The sequence below is a fragment of the Callospermophilus lateralis genome, chromosome 13 (assembly GCF_048772815.1).
Source record: "Callospermophilus lateralis isolate mCalLat2 chromosome 13, mCalLat2.hap1, whole genome shotgun sequence".
In the NCBI taxonomy this organism is placed as follows: domain Eukaryota; kingdom Metazoa; phylum Chordata; class Mammalia; order Rodentia; family Sciuridae; genus Callospermophilus; species Callospermophilus lateralis.
Genome location: NC_135317.1, coordinates 34,996,647 through 35,017,645, shown reverse-complemented (window position 1 = coordinate 35,017,645; position 20,999 = coordinate 34,996,647). Strand labels below are relative to the sequence as shown.

The 20,999-nt window shown below is 37.7% G+C and overlaps 1 protein-coding gene across 3 annotated transcripts in view; it reads right to left on the bottom strand.

Moving 5' to 3' along the window:
• Nebl (nebulette) overlaps positions 1-20,999 on the bottom strand; it is a 329,606-nt gene that overhangs the window by 143,484 nt on the left and 165,123 nt on the right. For all 3 annotated transcript variants that reach the window (XM_076831544.1, XM_076831545.1, XM_076831546.1), the window contains exon 4: positions 1,832-1,939. In XM_076831544.1, coding sequence (XP_076687659.1) covers positions 1,832-1,939 — 108 coding nt within the window. The remainder of the gene's footprint in view (positions 1-1,831; positions 1,940-20,999) is intronic.

Below are 20,999 nucleotides of genomic sequence, written 5' to 3'. Positions count from 1 at the left end.
TTAGAAGCTTAGAAATGAATAATAAATTTTCTAGACCTCAGAATAATTGACGGCCTCCCTTTCTCAGGAGTAGGTCCTGAACAGTAACATTGTGAAATCTATGTATTTTTTACTGTTACCCAAATGTTAAGAAGCCTCAAAGTGACTAAAAGAAGTCTGCTAAGGTTGCTAACATCAAAACACAGCAAAAACAAACAAACAAACAAAAACAACAAAAATATATATATTTTTTTTTAAATGTCTAAATTATATGCTTTAAAAATTTAGCATTCTCTAAATTATAGGCTTAATCTAACTGGGGCTTTATATATAATGCTATGTATATGATAAATATAGATTAATACATACCTGTGTCATAAGGCATCTTTGCATATTTAAGAAGGGATCTGGCTACGACCTCTGGTATTGAATAAAATGTATATGCCTGCTAATGATAAAGGATGGAAATGTGATCAGTTCTGTTCTAGTTAAATATGAATATTGACTTAATTTGAATATAAATGAAAAGGCTTACCTTGGAATCCACTGCAATCTTTCCAGTAGCTGTCATGTAGATGTCTTGAGTAGAAATGTTGGATTCTTTTTGAAATAAATTTCTATGATAGTTGAAGACTTACGATACAACTTTGCTTTTTACAGCATTGCTTTTATTTTTTTTAATTTCCAAAAATTATCAAAAAAAAGAAATGCTACTGAATGTCACTGCTTGTGGAATGTGTCTCTGATTTGCATTTTTAAAAGCAAAAGTGGATTTTTAAGGAAAGAATAAAGGGGAAGTTAAATGAGAAGAGTGATCTTCACTGTTCATGATTGGCAGGTTGTTGGAATGCAGTAGGAAAACTAAGCGACAAATGTCATGAGTCTTTAAAATTCAACTCTTTCTCTTCAAAGGAAAAAGCCGTACTAATATAAAATGCCCATTTAAAGACCAAACAATGGGTAAACCTTAGGGTATATGATTTAAAAACAAACAAACAAACTGTGTGCTGTTCTTCCTCCCACTATTTTTTTTAGAAATCAAATATTTTGTTTTTAAACTTTGGACAATTAAAATTTTTTTCTCAAATCTGACTGTACATGTGACACACAAAATCTACTTCTCATGAAAAGCGGTATGAGTTTTGCATGTTTGCTTCTAATTTTTTCACGCAGCTATTGATTTTCATTCATATTTCCTCTTGGATATCTATCACTGAATTAATTTTGTAGAAAAAATACATTTTGGTACATTTTATACAGTACTTTGGAAGAAACAATCACACATATGAGTTACAAAAAATTAAGAATGAATCACTTAGCCACCTTTAATAAGTACTAAACCAACATTTCCTGTCTCTAATATGTTTTAAATTTCTGCAAGTCCCAATTTTCTTTTTAAAGGAAAACATAGTACCAAACAAGATGCAGCTTTTGAGTCCAGAATAACTATATACATAAATGTTTATCTCCAAAATTAGATAGAATGCATGATTCAACATATATCTAATTTAAAGTATTAAGCTATTCATACATGTAACTAGCAAACGAAAGATTCTTCAAGATACTTAACCTGTTATGTATATTCTGCATGTTTAGCCACAAGGAAGAAAAAACTTTTTTTAACTTAGCTATAAAAATCCTATTTTGGAAAGATTCAAAAGCTGAGAACTATTTAAAGTGTAGTAAGATACTGTCTGACAGTAACTACTAGGCTCTAGATGGCAGTGAAGTCAGAGGGAAGGGATCTCACCGGCGCAGTTGTTTGAGGACACTCCTCCAAGACACCCAGACTCAAGCTGCCCTCCACAAACACACTCTAGTGCTGCCAAGTCACTAAGCCACAGGCACCTACATTACTGATTTGTTCCTGCGTCCTCTTCAGCCGCTGCAGTTCTGGAGTGTCTGTCACGATGCTGAAGCCCCTCCCTTTGCTTTCTTCAAAATCTCTTTTGTACTTGACCTAAGAAGGAGGAGGAAAATAAAAGGGGAGAAAAATGAAAAAAGAAAAGTAAATAGATGATGAATCACAAATCCCATCCAGGACCAGCAAGAGCACAAAAAGATGCTAGGATTGGAAGCAATGCCCACAACACAGGTCTCAGCAAGAGGGACCCTGAAACTTAGCAGCACATAGCCAGGCCACCTGGTTTATGACCCAGCAACTCCACCTCCTATCTGTGCAATCTCAGGCAAGTTACTTCATCATTCTGGGCCTTAGTGGTCTCATCTGTCAAACGGTGACAACAACAGAAGCGATATAATTGGTTGTAGGGGTAGAATTAAATGATTCCACGCATGTACGTGGCTGATGGGAAAAGGTAAGTACTTTGTAATAGTTATCATCATCCTCAATATTAACACTATTACTGCTACTAAAGAAGAGGAAAAGTGGGAAAAACAAAGTTAAATCTTCTCCCCGCAGGGCCTGTCTTGTCAATGACAAAGCATTGTCCTGAGCTTGAACTGCTCTCTGAAGAAGGGACACAAACAATATCAACAGTCCTGTACCTAAGTTCTTCTCACTCTAGCTCATAAGGCAAAGCATATGGACACTATTACACAAAGCCACACCGCCAGATGGCGAGTATATAATTCTTATGAAAATATTTATAAAATAGGCCACACCTCGGAATTTAAGAAGCCTCTAACACATGCCCTTGGCAGAGAGTATGTAAAAATCATAGGTACCTATGATTTTCTTCCCAGTGTTTTGATCCACTTTCTTCCTAGTAACAGCACAGTAAGGTTGAATTTTACTGAAATTTACTGGGATGGTCATTGCTTTATTCTACTAGGTCCCATCTCATGTTACTAGCATAACAGCTAAATATTGTGCCTGTTAATGACTGAGACAGTCGTATCACTTTGTTCTTATTTTCTTAAGCCTAAATATCAAGAAGTATGGAAACAGATTTTGATGGCAAAAGAATCCCCCTTTTCAGTTCCGAATTACAGGGCTCAAACTGACACTCAAAAGTAAACTTATGGGGCCGGGGTTATGGCTCAGTGGTAGAGCCCTTGCCTGCATGCGTGGGGCCCTGGGTTAGATCCTCAGTACCACATAAATAAATAAAATAAATGAACTGTGTCCATCTGCAACTAAAAAAACTAATAATAATAATAAAGTGACTTATAAAAAAAAAACGGGATTCTGTAAGTGAAGATTCTGTATAAGTTTGAAAAGTTCACTTAGGAGATCATGGAGCAACTTTTTTTTGTTGAGCACATCTATACTTAAATACTCAATTTGTAACAGTAGTCCACTTTATGCCTTGAATATAGCCCTTGCTGCTCTGCCACAGCAACTTATTTTTAAAAGGGACATGTTGAAAAGATGGTGGAATGAGACGACATCATTACCCTAGGTACGGGTATGATGACACAACCAGAGGCATGAAAAATTGTGGTCCATTTGTGTACCATGAATTGAAATGCATTCTGCTGTCATGTATAACTAATTAGAATGAATACATAATTAAGGGATATATTTCTTTTTCTTCCTCTTTCCCTCTCCCTCCCTAATCTCTCCTCTCCTAGATCTTGGGGAAAACAGGATTATCTTTCTTCCCCATTCTAGGCAAGTTAATTGTCCCTGAATCCAGACTTTGGGGATGGCACCAGAAGATCTCAAAAATGACGATCTTCCAAATTAACAAGTGAATTACAACTCCAACAGAGAATATGTGGAAAGTAACCTTTGAACCACCTCTTTAAAACCACCTCTGCCCCCTGCTCCCCCTGAGGCGCAGAATCACAGCCTCTGGGACAGGAGTCCCCTGTGCTTCTCCTTTGCTAACAAAGCAAGAAAGCTTTTTCCTTTTTGTCAAAACTGCATCCTCATCATTGGATTGGCATTGGGGGACAAGAACTGAGCTTCCGCAACTGAAATCCTAAAACACTTACTTTATTCCCATAAATAAAAGGTCCAATAAATTGCAATATTTTTATTCCAGAGAAAATGCTGAGTGAGTTGAGCCCTCTATAACCTTCAATCTCCCGCCACGTGTGAAGACACAAACACTGGCACTTTCTCAGAGTTTTATGCCTAACTAAGCAGAGAAGCCATTTAGCTTGACTGGTAATAAGCACCAGCGTGCAGGACCATAAAATAATAAAAGAACGATGACAAGATTGTGCTGGCGGTGTTAGAGAACAGATAGATATGGATGGTGAGAACAGGAGGTTAAGGGAATAATTCTATAAAATGGGCCCACACTGCTGAGCCCCACTTGCTTTCTTTTCCAAGAAGCAATTTACCTGCCACCCTGCCTGGCCTAAGTGGACAGGTTATGACACGTTCTTCAGCAAACTACCTGTTCACTGCAAGAGAAATGCAGGCCTCAAATAATGTTGATAAGAGGAACCCAAGTTACCCTGAAGGAGGAGACTTTTTGTGACTAGATCCTGAAAATCTGGAGATAAGGATAATTCCTCCTAATCATAAAAATCTGTAAGAACAGATGGTTAAGAATCCAATTAGAACTGGTCAGCACAGGTCAAGGCAATGTAAAGTTGCCACGACTGTGGGGATTTGAAAGTCTGATGTCACTCTGCTGTCAGTCCAAAGTCAAGAGGTGGATGTGGGTGGGACTCTCTGTAAACTTCTCTGGGATCCCCAATAAAACTAGAAGGCAGAAGAGGCACATTGTCCCTCTCCTCTCTGCGAGGACCCTCTCTCCCTTGAGAGCGTTCCCTTCCCCTTTTCCTATCCCTTCAATAAACTCATTCCTGTTACTCTCGGCAACATGTCTGAAATATTTCTGACTTGTTTGCAAGAACTGGGGTTTGAAGAGGGGGTCTTTGCATTGCCTCAGTTTCTCAGAAGGACCCAACTCTGTGATGGCAGCAGACACGGAAATATAAGAAGAAGAGTCCATCAGACAAATCTTAACATCCCTAAAGCCAGTTTCAGAGAAAGCACCATCACGTATTCTTTTTGCTATCTGTTTCACCTTTTAAAACAGTAATGTGCAAAGAAAGAGGAAAAAAAGAAAAAAAAAACACACATTCAATTCTAGAATCACAATTTGGAGCAGACTACCATTTGGCAATCCTTGCCACATTCATGAGACACATGAGAATCCTTTGATTCGGGCTTGCTTAGATAAGTGACTAGTTTTGAAAAGTGTAAAATGATCTCTATAAATGGTTCACAGCATTCTAAAAGATATTTATTCCTTTTCAATGGTGTGGTACACAACCAAGCCTCATGTGCTCAGTACCAACTCACCAGCATTTCTTTATGACATGGGGTAGGAGCCTTGGAGTCAGTTGTCTTTTCCATACTCCCACCCACTGACACCCTATCTACAGAGCCTTGGCTCATCAGAGTTGCTCAATAAATGTTTCTGAAAGTGAAGGGAGAGAAAGAGAAAGAAGGAGAAAGAGAGAGAGAGAAGGATCTGAAGCCAAGAGGGAGGGACTGCTTGCCAGATCTACAGGTAAGAGAGGAAATTCATACTTAGGAAATGGAAAATGGCTCCACTTGGCTGGAACATCTGGTGGAAAGGGGGATTCTGGGGAGAGTGGGTAAAGGCCAGGACATTCCGCTAAGACTCATGGCTCTAAATAGATTTTGAAACAAATTGCTAGTCATGTTGCTTTTAAAAATTAACATTAACATGGTAAATATTTATTAAGCCTTCTATAAGCTTCCCTTGGAATCCTTGCCTCTTAAGCCAGCAAAGAGGCTTCGCCTTTGTTCAGCCTTGGATATGGAAGAATCATCTCTGGTCTCTTAGAAAGTGATTCACAGTGATTCCATGAATAACAACAGCAGTCTTCTAGGAATGCCATTCTCTGGAATCTCCCCCTCACATGTTCCTTGATTCCATCCTTTTGGACTTTAAAAACTATTTATTGGGCACCTACAATATGGCCAAGTGCTGTCCCATGGATGGGGACCATGCAACAAAGAAAGCAGTCTACACTCAATGCCCTCAAAGAGCTTATGTTACAGGGCGAGAGATGAAAAAGACACAAGACCCAACTAAGTCGAAAAATGGCCTGTGAGTGAAAAGTGCTAAGAGAAACATAATGCAAGACAGTGGGGCGCACAGTGGGAGGAACACTGGCCTCCTAGGGTGGCAAGAGAAGGCCCCAAAGAGAGGGTGACATTGCAATAATCCTGAGTAGTGTGTTGGGGGAGGCACACACATGTTCAGAGAGAGCTTTAAAGGTGAGGGTTTAGATGCAGCAAAGTCCCAAAGTTGAGAATGGCACAGAGGGAACCTGGCAATGTCGGATCTTCTTCCTCAGCTGTCCTCCGTCGTAAAACAGTCCTGGGGCCAGGAAATAGCAAGAGTTCTTGGGCCCATCCTCAAGACCCTAATTCCCATGACACTCCTGTCAAAAAGGGACAGGAAGAACACAGAAGTACAGAGGACAGAACTAAGATGCACGCCAACCTGAGAGAGGATGCTTCTTATGGTTTAGAGGTGAAATGTTCCCCCAAATCTCCTGCTAATTCAGAAATGTTGAGAGGTAAAGTGATTGGGTTGTGAGAGCTGTAACCCTAATCAGCCCACCGTGGTTTGAATGGACTGGGTGGTAAATGTAGGCAAGCGGGGCATGGCTGGAGGAGGTGGGTCACTGGGGGCATGTCCTAGAAGGTTGTATCTTTCCTGCAGCCCCCTCTGCTTCCTCACCCTGCCATGAGCTGAACAGCTTTCCCCTACTAGGCCCTCCCCTATGATGCACTGCCTCACCTTGGGCCCAGTGCAATGCAATCAGCCATCTATGGATAGAGACCTCTGAAACTGGAGACCCCAAAGAAATTTCCCCTCGTCTCAATTGTTCTTGTCAATGTTTTGGTCACAGCAACAAAAAGCTAATTAAAACAGTGCTATACCTGGGAACTAATGCAGTCTGATTTTCCCACAGTCTTATCCCTTCAAGGCTGAATAAAGGCACTGTGAAAATGCACTCAAAGTCAAATGCAAGAACTTCACACAATAGAAAACTCCATCTGTCTGTCTTCAAAACTAAGTTAAAAATGTATTTCTTTCAAATATTGGATGCTGTAGAATATTGACACTCCGTGTATGCACGTTAAAATTCTATGTGTGGATATATGTGCTCATGGACAGGTGTGTGCAGGTACATATATGTATAGGTATACAGTTACATACATTTATCTTCTACCCAGAGGTCAAAAAAAATCATGAGTGGAAGCACAGACAATGACATGGCAATTAGAAATTCAGTTGATATTTTCAGTAAGCTAAGACAAATCATCTATTTAGTACACATTCATTTGCAGAAAGTTAAGTCAGTCACTCTATGTTTCTGTATCTTAATGAAGCTGTTTAATTACATCAGCAAACAAGGACTTGAAGCAAAAAGATGGGAAAAATAAAAAGAGTGCGAAAGGTTATTAGAGAAGGAATCCCAAACACAGATGAATGAGGAGTAGAAGTTCAAGGGGATTCATGGAGTGGGTCACAATGAGCCAGAGTAGTAAGTACCCAGGGACAGAAGGGTAAGCAGCGCAGCGGAGGAGATTCAGACTCACAGAAGCTTGCTGGAATGTGTTTAATGGAAGCTTAAAATCTTCAGGCACATTTATTACTGATTTGTGTTATTCTGCTTTTATTTCATACATTTCTGATACAGTGAAATTAATGACCAATTTCATTATCTCCCGTGACATGATAGATAGTGCACATTATTTTTCAAGGGGCGATTGTGAGGGTCACAGTATTTTAAAACTACATGCAAAACTCTTAAGTCTGATCTGTAAAATTTAGTGCTCAATTACGTACCATCTTGTATAGTTCAGTAGATTCTGATACTTGAGAATGTGGACCATATGTTTCTTTCTATCTCATCGAGTTTTGCTTGGTGCTAAGCATACATTAAAGGTCTGATAACGATTTCATGATTGATTACTATCAGGTTTTGTATTTTTAAAGTCTAAAATGCAGAAAATTGGTTGATCTCACAATACTAGATGAGAACTAAATGCTACAAAGGAAAATCTGATTAAGGGCTTTTTTTTTTTAAAAGGTGAAGTTAATTTTAACAAATATTAAGTCAAGGAAATGAGCTCAAAAGTAAATTTGCTTTTTTCTAAATTAGTCTCATAATTTGTAAATTTGTGGTTAATTAAATAAAATTAAAATTATAATTACCTTTTAAACATAATTAAAAAGCATTAAAAATAATCTCCATAGATTTCTAAGCCTTAAATTAGCCTTCCATTACATTCATAGAGGTACTTAGTGATATTTACAAATTTGTCAGGTTTCCATGTGTATTCACAACCCAATTTTATCAGATTTAGGGTTCTTTCATTAAAAAAAAAATAGTGAGGCCTACATTTTATTCTAAACAAATATTCTACCTACCAAGGAAAGCATATTTTAATTAATTTCTCAATCAGCTAAGATAATTAAAAATCACATCTAAGACACTCAAGTATAACTTAGTGGTTAATAGCACAGGTTCAGGAATCAGACCAATTCATCTTGAGCTCTGGTTTCACCACTTAAGAGCTTTGTGATCCTAGGTAAGTTACATAATCATTTTGAGCTTCAGTTTTCTCAAGTACAAAATACGCATAAATGTAATGCAACATTTATAGCCTTTTGTGAGATTAAACCAGATGAGGGTTATAATGCCTGACATTTATTAAGCATCCACTGGGTTCCAGGCCCTGTACTGAGTACTTTCCATATTGTGGAGCAGAGCCAGGATGGGAAGGCCAGCAGGTGGTGTGTAAGAAGTGCTCACCACTCCACTACCTTAGGCGTGTGTTTCCTTAGTCATGGTCACCAAATTCCTAGAGAACACGCCTCTAGCCCATGCAGGCACCAGGCCATCTGCAGGTGGAAGTTCCTTCTGTCTTCTTTGGATCAAAATAGAATATAAATAAATACAGGAAATTTTTAAAAATGTAAATTTTCTTTACAAATAGTATCTTGACATAAATCCGGGCAGGTACGCATTATGGCCCATCTTAGAGATAAAGGAACTTGGAGGAAGTCACAAAGCTAAGGAGGGGCATCATCACTCTGGAAACTTCCCAGACATTATCTTTCACTTTATCTGACAATGAAAAAAAAAAAGTGGCAAAGTGAAAAATATCAAAGTGAACACAAGATAGAAAGAGTAGCCCATAAACAAGCAGAGAAGAAAGTGGAACTGATTAAATATTTCTTAGTAGAGGATATCCAAAGACAGATGCATCTTAAATTTTTAACTAATTCATTATTTGTAATGAATCCTATGGTGCCATGAAAGTAACAAAAATAATTACCCAAAGTAAAAATTAACACAAATTATACCTCACCAAAAAAATGTTGTTTAGATAGTTTTTTTAATGGTTGTATAAAATTTCAATTAATGAAGATCAGTCTGGAGAAAGCACTGCCAAAATTATAATATTGATGAAAATATTGATTCACAGCAAAAAAAAATCATACCTACATTATACAGATTTAATTCATATTTTTCACCAAGAATGTCACAAATAGAATTTAATAATTCAGACATCTATGAATTTTGACTCCTGGACAAACATGTTCTCTTCACCACTAATCCTTTAGAGAAGGCTCCTCTCACATCTTATGACATGAGTGTGGCTTTTAAATATAAATAGCTTAATTCATACACAGTCTAGAATGTATTAAAATTATTTGAATCAGAAGTATCATGTAAGGTTAAATTAAGGACAGAAAAACAGGGAACATTCTTATGTGCCTTTTTTGAATTATAAAGTATTAGGAAATGAGTAGTTAGTTTCCAGATAGGAAACAACTGATTAGGAAATTAGTAATTCAGAAAAGAAGCTACATCTCAACTATGAAGAAAAGAAATAAGGATAAACCAGCACTGTACACAAACAGAGCTAAACTAACCCCAAACAGTCACAAAATGAAAATAACCTGTCCTTAATCTCAAAGTGTCATAGCAGATGAAAGTGACAGACGATTCTTCAATTTTCTTACATATGCTTGCTCCTTAACAGATTGATAATGTCATTAAAACTGTTCCTAACAGCTCTCCCACACCTGTGATGGCATTATCCAGACAAACACCGACTGTTTTTCAAAAAGAAAACATACCTCTTCCACTTCTACAAAACTAAAAGGAAAAAAAAATGTGTAACACAACAAAAATGAAAAAGAAAGAAGGCAAATATAAAAGTAAATATATTATAACTAATGTGTATACAAACAATACTAAAATAGCTTCTATGATTGATAGCATTCACCACACACAAAAACCCATGGATCTCAGCAAGTCATTTTCATCAAAAAATTGAAAAGATTATTTCCTTAATACAAAATTTCATCTAAAATATAAGTCTCCTAGAAATTTCTACAGGTTATTAAAAAAATCTATGTTACAACTAGAAATAAAGTACTAATTCAGATCTTCCACGGGAGAGAAACTATTAAAATGAATATATTAGAAAGGCTGAAGAATCAGGTGAGGAATTATGGCTTCTCAGGCTTCCTAAGCTAACAATGAGAGCTTCACATTGATTATAGTGTCAGTTTTAAGAGATGCTGGTATGTCTCCTCCTTGCTATGTTATAGCACTTATGATTTACTGAAGACCTAAAGGTAGCAGACATTGTACTAAGTACTTGACAAATCCTCTTGCTTCATCTTCAAGATCACCCTTATTATAAGAGCTATTTGGCCATTTTTTACATTGAAAAATACAGAGGAAATCTATTATCAGGTCCACCCCACACCTCCCTCCTGTCCCTCCCTCAATCTATCTAACCTTTCCCAAGAAGCACCATTTTCTTACATGACCCACTTCCTTAACCACCTTGGATTGGCCCAGGGGTAATCATCTGGCCTGAAGTAGTTCAAGTCAAGATGTCTGGGAGACTTGGGGATTGGGACCTAAAATGTACAGTGAGACTCTTCCTCTGGAAACTTAAAGTGTAAGATACAAGTCTTTGGAATGATCAACAGCCATTGCTTGCCACCAACAGAACCCAGAGGGTTAGATGCAGCTCATCTACTAGAAAAAAGAGAGTTCAGGCCTTGTGTCAATTAAATTCTGGTATCAACTAGCAGGCACATTCCTGCCCTGGGATTTTGTATTCAAATATCCTCAAAATGAATTACCGCTTAGTTTGAGTTAATGAGGACTGGGTTTCCAATCACTTACAGCCGAGAATTCCAACTAATACAGGGAACTGAGGCCCAAAGACTATAATTCAAACCCAGATCTGCTTACAGTTGTTTCTCTCCCAACCTATCATGCTTCAAGATGCCAATTCAATCATCTTGTAAACATCCAAGATTGTCACTTACATTAAAACCTAGTTTTGATGAAAATATACCCTTATTTCTTTAAAAAGACTCAATTTTAAACAGCAGTGTACTCAAGATTGTAAATAATTTTTAACTGTTCTTACATGTTACATACATTAATCATCATTGAATCTTTAATGGTTACAAATACTCCTAATGAGATACTAAGTCAATATGCATCAAATGAGTTAGTTACTAAGGTAATGATTTCAAAATGGAACTTAACAATAATTGTAATCTTAAGGCACCAACTTCAAAAAGTATATAGGTTAATTTAATATTTTTACTTTTACATAAACTATGATTTTCAATAGGAAAATTAGATACTAAATAATTCAAGAAAATCCCCAATATTTAAACATTAATGTTATAACTAGAAAAGCTATTGCATAATATATTGGTTAATATACTTCATTAAGTGCCAAGTTGTGAGATTCAGTATAAGTTCATGGTGTTACAGGTGCAATTATATTATTCTCTTGCTGACCTGAAATGAATCCTTCATCAAAAGATACTAACGGGGTCCAGATGAATCAATTTCTGAGTCAGTTTCCCAAAAGGATTTAGAGCCTTTCTTTTCTTTCCAGAATAAACGGTCTCAAGAGGAGATTTTATTTTTCTTGGTAATGCAGATTTCATAGTTAAAAGAAAAAAGAAGAAAAAAAATGGTACTTTGTAGATAATGGATGTGGGAGAGAGGGGCCAGTTTGAGGTGAACATGGTGTTTCTACCTCTGCTGCTAATCTTGTATCTAAGCCCACGTACATCTCACTCAGACATCTCGACATCTAGGAGAATACAGCTATTTGAGAAATAGGAGTAAGTTGGCATTGCCAATGAGCCAGGTGGTCCCACTGTTTGGAAACCATCTGGTCTGAGTTTTCTCTTTGTCAGCACCATCAATACATCAATAGCAGAAGCTATTATGAGGATTGTGTGTGTTTCAGCTCTTTAAATAAACTCAAACAAAACTACCCTGAATGTAAATTTGTTATTTCTTTGAATTGTGCCTTCAGACTATACTGAAACTCATATTGAGACAAGTTACACTCAAAAACCTACATCCATTACTGAACTACACAAAATGCAGTACCCAAGACTAGAGGTCCCCCTCAGACTCCAGCAGCATCTTGTGGCCACATTAACCTTTACTAGGGCCACTACTGGCCAACCCATCACCAGCAAAATGAGGAACTTTCTGCTGAGATAGCAGCCAAAGCTAATCTATATATTTAGTATGGGCTGAGATTTAGATATTGGGAAAGCTCAGAGGTGTTATTTAATCACTTCAAGAAAAAAAAAAAAAGGGGTTGATAGGGGGCTCTAAGAAACTTAGATCTAATGAATCAAGAGGCCCTACTGACTCCTCATCCTATGGACAACAAGACAAGTCATTGAGTGATACTCATCAAGTCACTGCCTGGACAAAAACACAGGATACCAACCAAATATGTGCCACAAACACCAAGCCCCTACCTATTCCTAAAATCAAGGAGCAGAACTTACCAAATACACGAGACTCTCTGTAAGACACACATGTGAACAGACTGTGGCATTAATAAACCCTGTCCCCTAAGACCTTAATCTCAGCTTCAGTCACAGACACAGTTTCCAGGCCCAGATGCTTTTTATCAGACTACCCAGTGTCAAACCTTCCTAAATGCCAGCGCCTCTCCTCCAAAGGCAGGCCTCCTTTTCCCTGCCCTTTAGATAGAAGCCGGAAGTCACCATGTCACATTCACTTAAGAAGGGACAAATTAAAGAGGTTAAAGTAGTGACCTAAAGTTAAAAGAGAAAGAAAGTGAGGCTGTAAGAGATTTTACTTTCTTCTCCCAGCGGGTCATCCCCACAGCCCCCACCCCCTTTGCACCAATGTTTGACTTGTCAAAATTGCTTTGCTTCATCTGTACCTGACATCTAAATCATTTGACAGGCACATAACCTTATCAAATTTCTAGTTATAGTACAAATAGAGGTAACAAACCATATCCAAGGAAATGGATAACAGCTCACACAAAGAGCTGGGCCCACAGGAAAGGGGGAGCCACTCCGGGCCTGCTGGCCTGCTAGCCCACAGGAAAGGGAGGAGGTCCGGCAACATAAAAGACTCATTCTACCAAATCCAATCGGTGCTCCCATTCTTCTGCCTGAGATCAAATCAACCAAAAGGCTCCACACCAGGGGTGAAAAAATTGTGAAATCAGTGATGTTTGTCTGCTCCAGCAAGCATTGAAACTTAAAAGGCAAACATAACAAAGGCATCAGAATGGAACCTTTCCAAGTTCTCTGCCAACTTCAGTCTGCGCTAATACACGAAGTCATGTTATGAAGTTCCATTTCCTAATCCAGTAGAGCAGCGCAAGGAAAAACCCATCCTCGATTTTATGTGTAATTCATACTGAAACTCCCTGCTCCTCTCTGGTGTTTGCTCAGGAACAAATAAGGAAAAGGGTGTTTGCCAAAAAAGAATGTTTTAGGCAATATATCACATAAAAAATGAAATATGGTATGAAACCTAAGTCTGTTTTTCTTCAGTTTAAATGCTTCAAGCTTCCAACACTTCTGGAAATCCAGAAATGCAGAAGAAATTAGGAGAAGAAATACATACTAAGCTAGGCAACCCTCCAATGAAAGGGCAGACTCAAAATTAGATTTCAGTTCATGGTACCATAAATATCCAGCTTTTCTGACACCCCCCCAGCTTGAGACCTTTGAATCCCACTCCCAAGAAAGGCTCATCCAGGCTTAAATACTCTAATGAGAACACCACATCCTTTTACTTTTCTAAATGAAGACAGATCAGTAAAATCCCAAAGAATATACAGCTTGTTTGTATGAAGTTACTGGTCAGCACATCTATTCTCTTCATGGGACATTAATCAGTTAAAATAACTAGTAAAGGTTACTACAAACCACAAAGAGATACTTGATGATATCAAAAGTTTGGAAAAGTGTAACCAGTAACCAAAGAAACTACTCATAAAAGTAAAAACTGAGTAACCCTGGGAGCAATATGGTGCCACATCTCCTTATCAAATTAAGTCACCTGGGTGTTAAAGTGGAATTTTTAGGAAGTAGCTTTAATGAAACAGTTTGTTGGATGCAATTCTGAGACTTCAACACATTGTTTTGAGCATCGCTCTTATCAATCTTGGAAAAACGTTAAATTCTTACCTATTAGAACAAAGAAGTAACAAATACAAGCTAGTTTGTAAGTCAAGAAGTACTGGGACATATACAGTATTTGCCAAAAAATAAAAAAATAAATAAAACAGTCTTACTTTGTACGTACCAGCTCAATCTTTGTTAGTCCTTAAGAACACTGGCTAAGATTAAAAAAAATCAAAGGTTATAGGTTTTAGCTAGAGCAAAATAAAGGAAAGAAAATGGGGAGGATGGGATATCATAAAGATACAGGGAAGATCAAGGTATGGAGCAGGAAATTACGAGACAGGGAGGAGGGATGAGAAACGGGGAGGAAATATGGAATGAATTGAACAACACCATGTTATTTATATATAAATACACTATTGGGGAATTTTATGTTTATGTATATGTAGAAAGAGCCCAACAAAATAAATAAATAAACAAGAAAAAAGGAAGGTATATAGAGGAAGGAGAATAGGAGGAGGGAGAAAACAGGAACTGAAATCAAAATCAAGTATGGTTTTGTCAAAATGAGCCTAACTACTAATGTATAATTATAATGTTTTTTTTGTTTGTTTGTTTTGTTTTTTGTTTTTTTTTTTTAAGAAGGAACACTGGCTACAGAAGACAAAGTTAAAAAAACAGACCTACTGATTCAAGGACACATCCCACCAGAGGGACATTCTGTCCAAAGTGGCTTTAAACAGCAAAGCAGGCTTTTTTTTTTTTTTTTAAAACAACAACAACAAAAAAAGCATTTAAACATTTTAATGTTGACTTCACAAATATAGAAAAGAGTTTATCTGACTCTCTTGGCTCCCTTCCTAGTATTATATTGCATGTCACAAGAAATGCAAAATTTTTGAATGATTATTTTATAAGGTAGAAAACAAAATATCTTATGTATTATGATTAGCATTTGTCATTCCTTAAGCACCCAGTATCCATCACCCTTTCTTTTGGGAACAGCTTTCTTCCTTTTGTAAATGGGCTCTCCTCATCTCTTGCCTATGGAAAATAATAGAACTTGGAATTGGCCACTCAGAGAACTGCATCCCCATCTCAATGATTCGACCAGGCATGGACATAACATCCAATCAGGGAGAGAGAGAGAGACCCAGTGACTCTGTTGCTGGGGGCCTCTGTGCCGCAGATCTGTCACCAACTAGTTGGCTGAAGGTACGGTAACCACCTTATAAACACAGGAGGTAAGCCAACCTGAAAACAGGGCCACCCCAGCAGACACAGAATTGAGAGATGGAGAGAAACTGGGCCCTGGTGACATCCTCTGAGCCCTGCTTGGCTGCCTGTCCTGAAGCCAGTTTTACCCCAGACCCCTCAGACACCTGAGCCAACAACTCTAATGCTAGCCTGAATGAGATTTCTGGCACTAGCAACAAAAATAGCCCTGATGTGCTCATCTACATTTTGTTTGCATATAAAATATCTAAATGGGCTTTAGAGCCTTCCAGATTACTTTCCTCTCAGTATCATACCTTCCATCTGCTGGGCTAAGATAACACAGCTGTTTGTGATCAAAGCTCAATTACCCAAACTAACAGAAAAGTAGTTCAGATAATCCTTTCCAGTGGATACTGGAAAAGTATTTGCATACAGCTTGAGAATGTACCATCTACTTACAGAACCACCCCCACCCCCCCAAAAAAAATCATGAAATGCTGTTTAAACATTTTTTTAAAAAACTCCTTAAATGGGAGTTCCCAACAAACTACTGCATAGAAGTAAAATTAAATGAATAGATACATAGGTAGATATAGATACAGATAAATAAACTACTAGTATCAGAGCCTACACAAATTGATGCAAAGTAGCCATTTTAGCAAGGGTATCTTGTCTTTCTTGTTGTTGTTGTAGTTGTAAATGTAGTTTTCAAGAATTTGCTGGGATGTTACTATTTAACCTGCCAGTGATAACCATACTTATTAATCATAATAAATGGCAATATCACCAGAATGTCATTTTAAAACTATTTCCAGAGGAGGGAATCATTTCCTAAGAAGATTGAAAACAAGATAACTGTGATGTAGTTGTATAACCTATGGATTTCAGATTTCTGTTGAAAGATATTTCTCCATTGTGCCAAATTCCTAACAGAATCTGACAAGTGTCTCATTTATATCTTTTCATCCCTTAACACAATATAGGTATTTGAAAGTTACTATCCCCTTCTCCTCAAAAAAAAAAAAAAAAAAAGAATCTTTTCTCACTAATTTTGTTTTTCTCTCACCAACTTGAACTTTTATATTTCAACGATATTTGTGTTTAGAAATGTCCATTAAAGAGAAAAGAGAAGCGGGGCAGGTGGCACGTGCCTGTAATCTCAGCGGTTTGGAAGGCTGAGGCAGGAGTTCAAAGCCAGACTCAGCAAAAGCAAGGCTCTAAGCAACTCAGTGCAACCCTTTCTCTAAATAAAATACAAAATAAGGCTGGGATGTGGCTCAGTGGTCAAGCGCCCCTGAGTGCAATCCCTGATAACTGACCCCTGCAACCAAGAGAAAAGGGACAATAGATAAATTCTGATATTAGGGCAATCATCTCCTAACAATGCCATGTTTTACATGGATTCAGCAGATGGATAATAAACTTAGTGTTAAAATGGATTACAGGAAGAATTAGAAACACTCATTTGATGTTTTGACAATAAGCTAATTTCAATAAAGAAAATGGTAATATTGGAGAGTGATATAATAGGGTGGGCAAAGACCCTGCTCTGGGGCAATAGAAGCAGGGAGTAGACAATTTGGTGGAAAAAAAAAAACTCTCAATTCCAAACTTTGAACTGACATCCAGTGGCAAGACCCTAGCGGCTTCTCTGAGGAGTGTGTCTCCTCACTTAGAAGGTGAGAAAATTAAATTAGTTAATCTCTGTGGGTCTCATAGAATGTTACGACATTATGACTTGTTCTATGAAATTACCTAGAGACCTTTTCATAAAATATCTAGAGAAAGATGGTGAGAACAATTATCCTGAGGCAGTTTATAATAATCATCAAATAAACCTAAAATCAGTAAGCTAACACAAAAATGTGCACTGAACTTCAACTATGACTTGGTTCATTTTAAAATTATTCTAAAAATCATCAGTGAAGCAAAGGAAGCTTCCTGATTAATCCTTAGTTAGCCGTAACACTGAACATGGAAATCCTCTATCCTTCATCTTTCCAGTTCTCTATAGCAATAAACTTATTAGTTAGTTGTTCTCAAATTGCAAAGAGTTGTGTCCAAAATAATTTTCACAGGTATTCATAATGAATAAGTTTTGCAGTGGAATTGTGTATGGGGAAGAGAACATTTAAAGTAATTGGCCTGTCCAGGGACAGAACCCAAACTTGGCCTCATTAATATAATGGCCAAGCCAACTGAGCCGCCCAGCCATGAACTAATGAGACATATCCACTTACCTTGTGCATGACACACTTCAGAGGAAAGCTACACGTGATACACACAACAAGGGGGAAGTGCTTGAACATATCAGGCACTAAGAAACACTGGTTTCTTACAGTCGACTTTGAGTTGCACCTTAGTTAATCAAGTCCTATTTTAAATGCCTCAGGGAGCTGGGATTTAAAATTTTTCTACAGCAATTGCTTTCTTAGAGAGAAAGTCATTGACTCTAATTTATCTATTTTGTAAATCCATGAAGTTTATCAAAAGGTAAAAATATTAAACAGCTCACTCAATAATTAGTTTTTAATCAAAACCCATAAAGAAAGGGAAAGAGCACATTCTAATAATGAAATTTTCCTGGCAAACATCCAAAACTCCAACAGAAGTTTAGTTTTAAAAAAAAAGCATCTCTTCAAACTTCTAAAAATTAAGATCATATTAAAAACAGGTACACAAAGAACACATAGTAAAAATTTAATATCAAGCTTGTGTAAGCTACATTGATTTCTATCCTCATTTTAAACAAAACTACCCTGATATTATTTCAACCTAATAACAAATTTGTTTCTATGCTATCAGAAGAATATAGTTGTCAGTTTCTTTGAAAAGGTCCAGGGGACAAAACTAAATAATTTAGTGAAATGGAATGTTGTTTTTCATGTAGAACAAGATAAAATGTTGAACAAAAAATATTATTTCTAGAAAGAAGAAAACCGCTAAAAAAAAAAAAAAAAAAAACCTTTCCATTTGACCCAAGAAGTGTATTCTTGTTTCATCAAGTTTTGACAATGAAAGATCTTTACCCTACAAAAATCTGAACTTAAATTTTGTTAAGCTACAAAAGAGAAGAACTGGAGGCATTCTATAAGCTGGGGTCCCCTTTTCATCCTAAGGGTGTCTTAGTTTTGTGTTGCTATCACAAATACCTGAAGCAGAGTAACTTACAAAATAAAAAGGTTTGTTTAGCCCACAGTTTGGAGGTTCAAGAGGATGGAGCCAACCCTACTTGGGCTCTCATAAGGGCTTTCTGATGCCAGTCTCCCTTATAACAATCCGTTCTCACAGGAACTAATCCTATCTACAAGATCAGCATGAATCTCTTGGGGAGGGAGACCCATGACTTAACCACACTCCTCAAAGACCCATGTCTTAAAGGCTCCATCACATCAATACCACCACATTGGGGACCAAGTTTATGGTACATAAACCTTTGAGACACACTCAAATCGTATCCCAACCATAACAAGGATATAAAAGGAGCCCTGGGAAATCTCCTCCCATTCATTCCTAAGCACTTGCTCAACACAGCCCTTCCTTACCATGCCAAAGTTAGCCTTGGTTTTTATGCACTAAAGAGAAAGAGAGAGAGAGAGAGAGAAATGTTCCCCATTTCCAAAATGTCTTCAATCTCAAGTGTATCCATCTCCAAGTATAGGAGGCAAGAAAGCCTTCTACACTTACCTACAAAGTATTTTGTTCAAAAAGTGTATTTTTAAAAACTCAGAGTCTTTAATACTCTAATAAGGTTATCTCCCACAAGAAATATCAAAGCATGGATTAACTTTATTATCATGAAACCTCATCTAAGCTGCTAATTAAATGTCAGGATAATCAGCAAGATTTCTCCTTGAATCCTGGTCCTCAGTTCAGTTATTCAGATATGTCCATAAGTCATGAAAAAAGTCTTCTGTCCTTAATGCAATAAAAAAAATTTAAAACTCCATCTCCAAAACACATTCCACAATCTGCAAGTACTGGTCCAAGGCAAATGTCCAGTAAGCAGGACAGGAAGTACCACTGAATACAAAGGTATGGGTGAGCTGCAATGGAAATGATGTTTAAAAGAAAAAAGCATCTATGCATATTAAAAGAAAAATCAAAACACAGATGCACTATATTCTTAGAAGAGGGGTCCCTGATAATTTCGGACTTTTATTTCCACTATTGCTGTTTTAAAAGTAGTTATGCAAAAATAAAAAGTTTAAATACACATCCCTTCAGGTTATTTACATATTCTGCACCTGTTGTCATCACAAGCACGAAGAATGGGCCCTACAAGGGGAAATGAACAACATCGAGTAGTCCTATTACTAAATCAGGGGTCCTCATCAGAGGCAGTACTATATGGTAGTTCCTTGTCCCTCTGAGAATTTCTAATACCTGCATAGCTGTGTGCATATTTGAGATTGTTCCAAATGTACAGTATAACCATATAATTTTTATTTCACCATGGAAAGGGGATATTCAGGGGGAAGAAGCCTCAGCATTTATACACACACACAATTTTATTAGCCCTCTGCCTTCTCTCTGACTCAAAGAATAAACTGTCCTGGCTCCTACCTAAGGACAACTCCTCCACTGTGGACTGAGTCCAATACCTCCTGAAACTGTCCAGTAAAGCACAGCACACCAAACATTAACCTCTTTCTTCCATTATCAAATTGCCCCCTCCCTCTAATGGACCCTTGCCATTAGTCTGTGAGCTTACTATGTGTCTCGAGCGACACTATTAATAATTACTCGGAGGCAGATTATCTTTAAATGCAAGCATATATTCGATCACACCAATCATCAAATGTAAATAATTAATACAAAAAGTGTTGGGTATGCAGGAGCACCCCAACTAGCATTCAATGCACACTAATTAAACACTAAAAGCAAATCACACAATCCTAGGGCAAACACAAGCCCCAAAATCCCCCTGACGCCATGTGACTTCTCTTGGCCAAAGAGCAGACATTGTCCTTATCTGGTGGTTCTCTCCAGCAGATGGCTGGATGTCAGGGAATGGTGCAGTCAGTCCAGGGACAGACAGCAAGGTGGCCAGTCCTACCAATGTCCTTGGAGCAAAACTCTTCAATATGGCAGGACAAGCAATTTAAATACAGTTCCAAGTTGGTGGTGAACGTTGGTGATTGGTTACACCCAGTGAAAGTCAACGTCCATTGGTTATGTCCATTGAGGTGATATAATTGCAAATGGACATGTTCTTTGCACATGTCCACAGAGCTGTGCTCCCTATCAACTGTAACCACTCATTGCTAAGCATACCTATGGCTAGTGCCCCTTACAGCTCCTTATCAACTGCAAGCAGACATGTCTTAGCAGTCCAGTGGCTACTGTTCCTTATGGCTAGCAACTTAGTGAGTCCCAGCATGTCTCAGCATGTTTATGGCAGATGCTCCT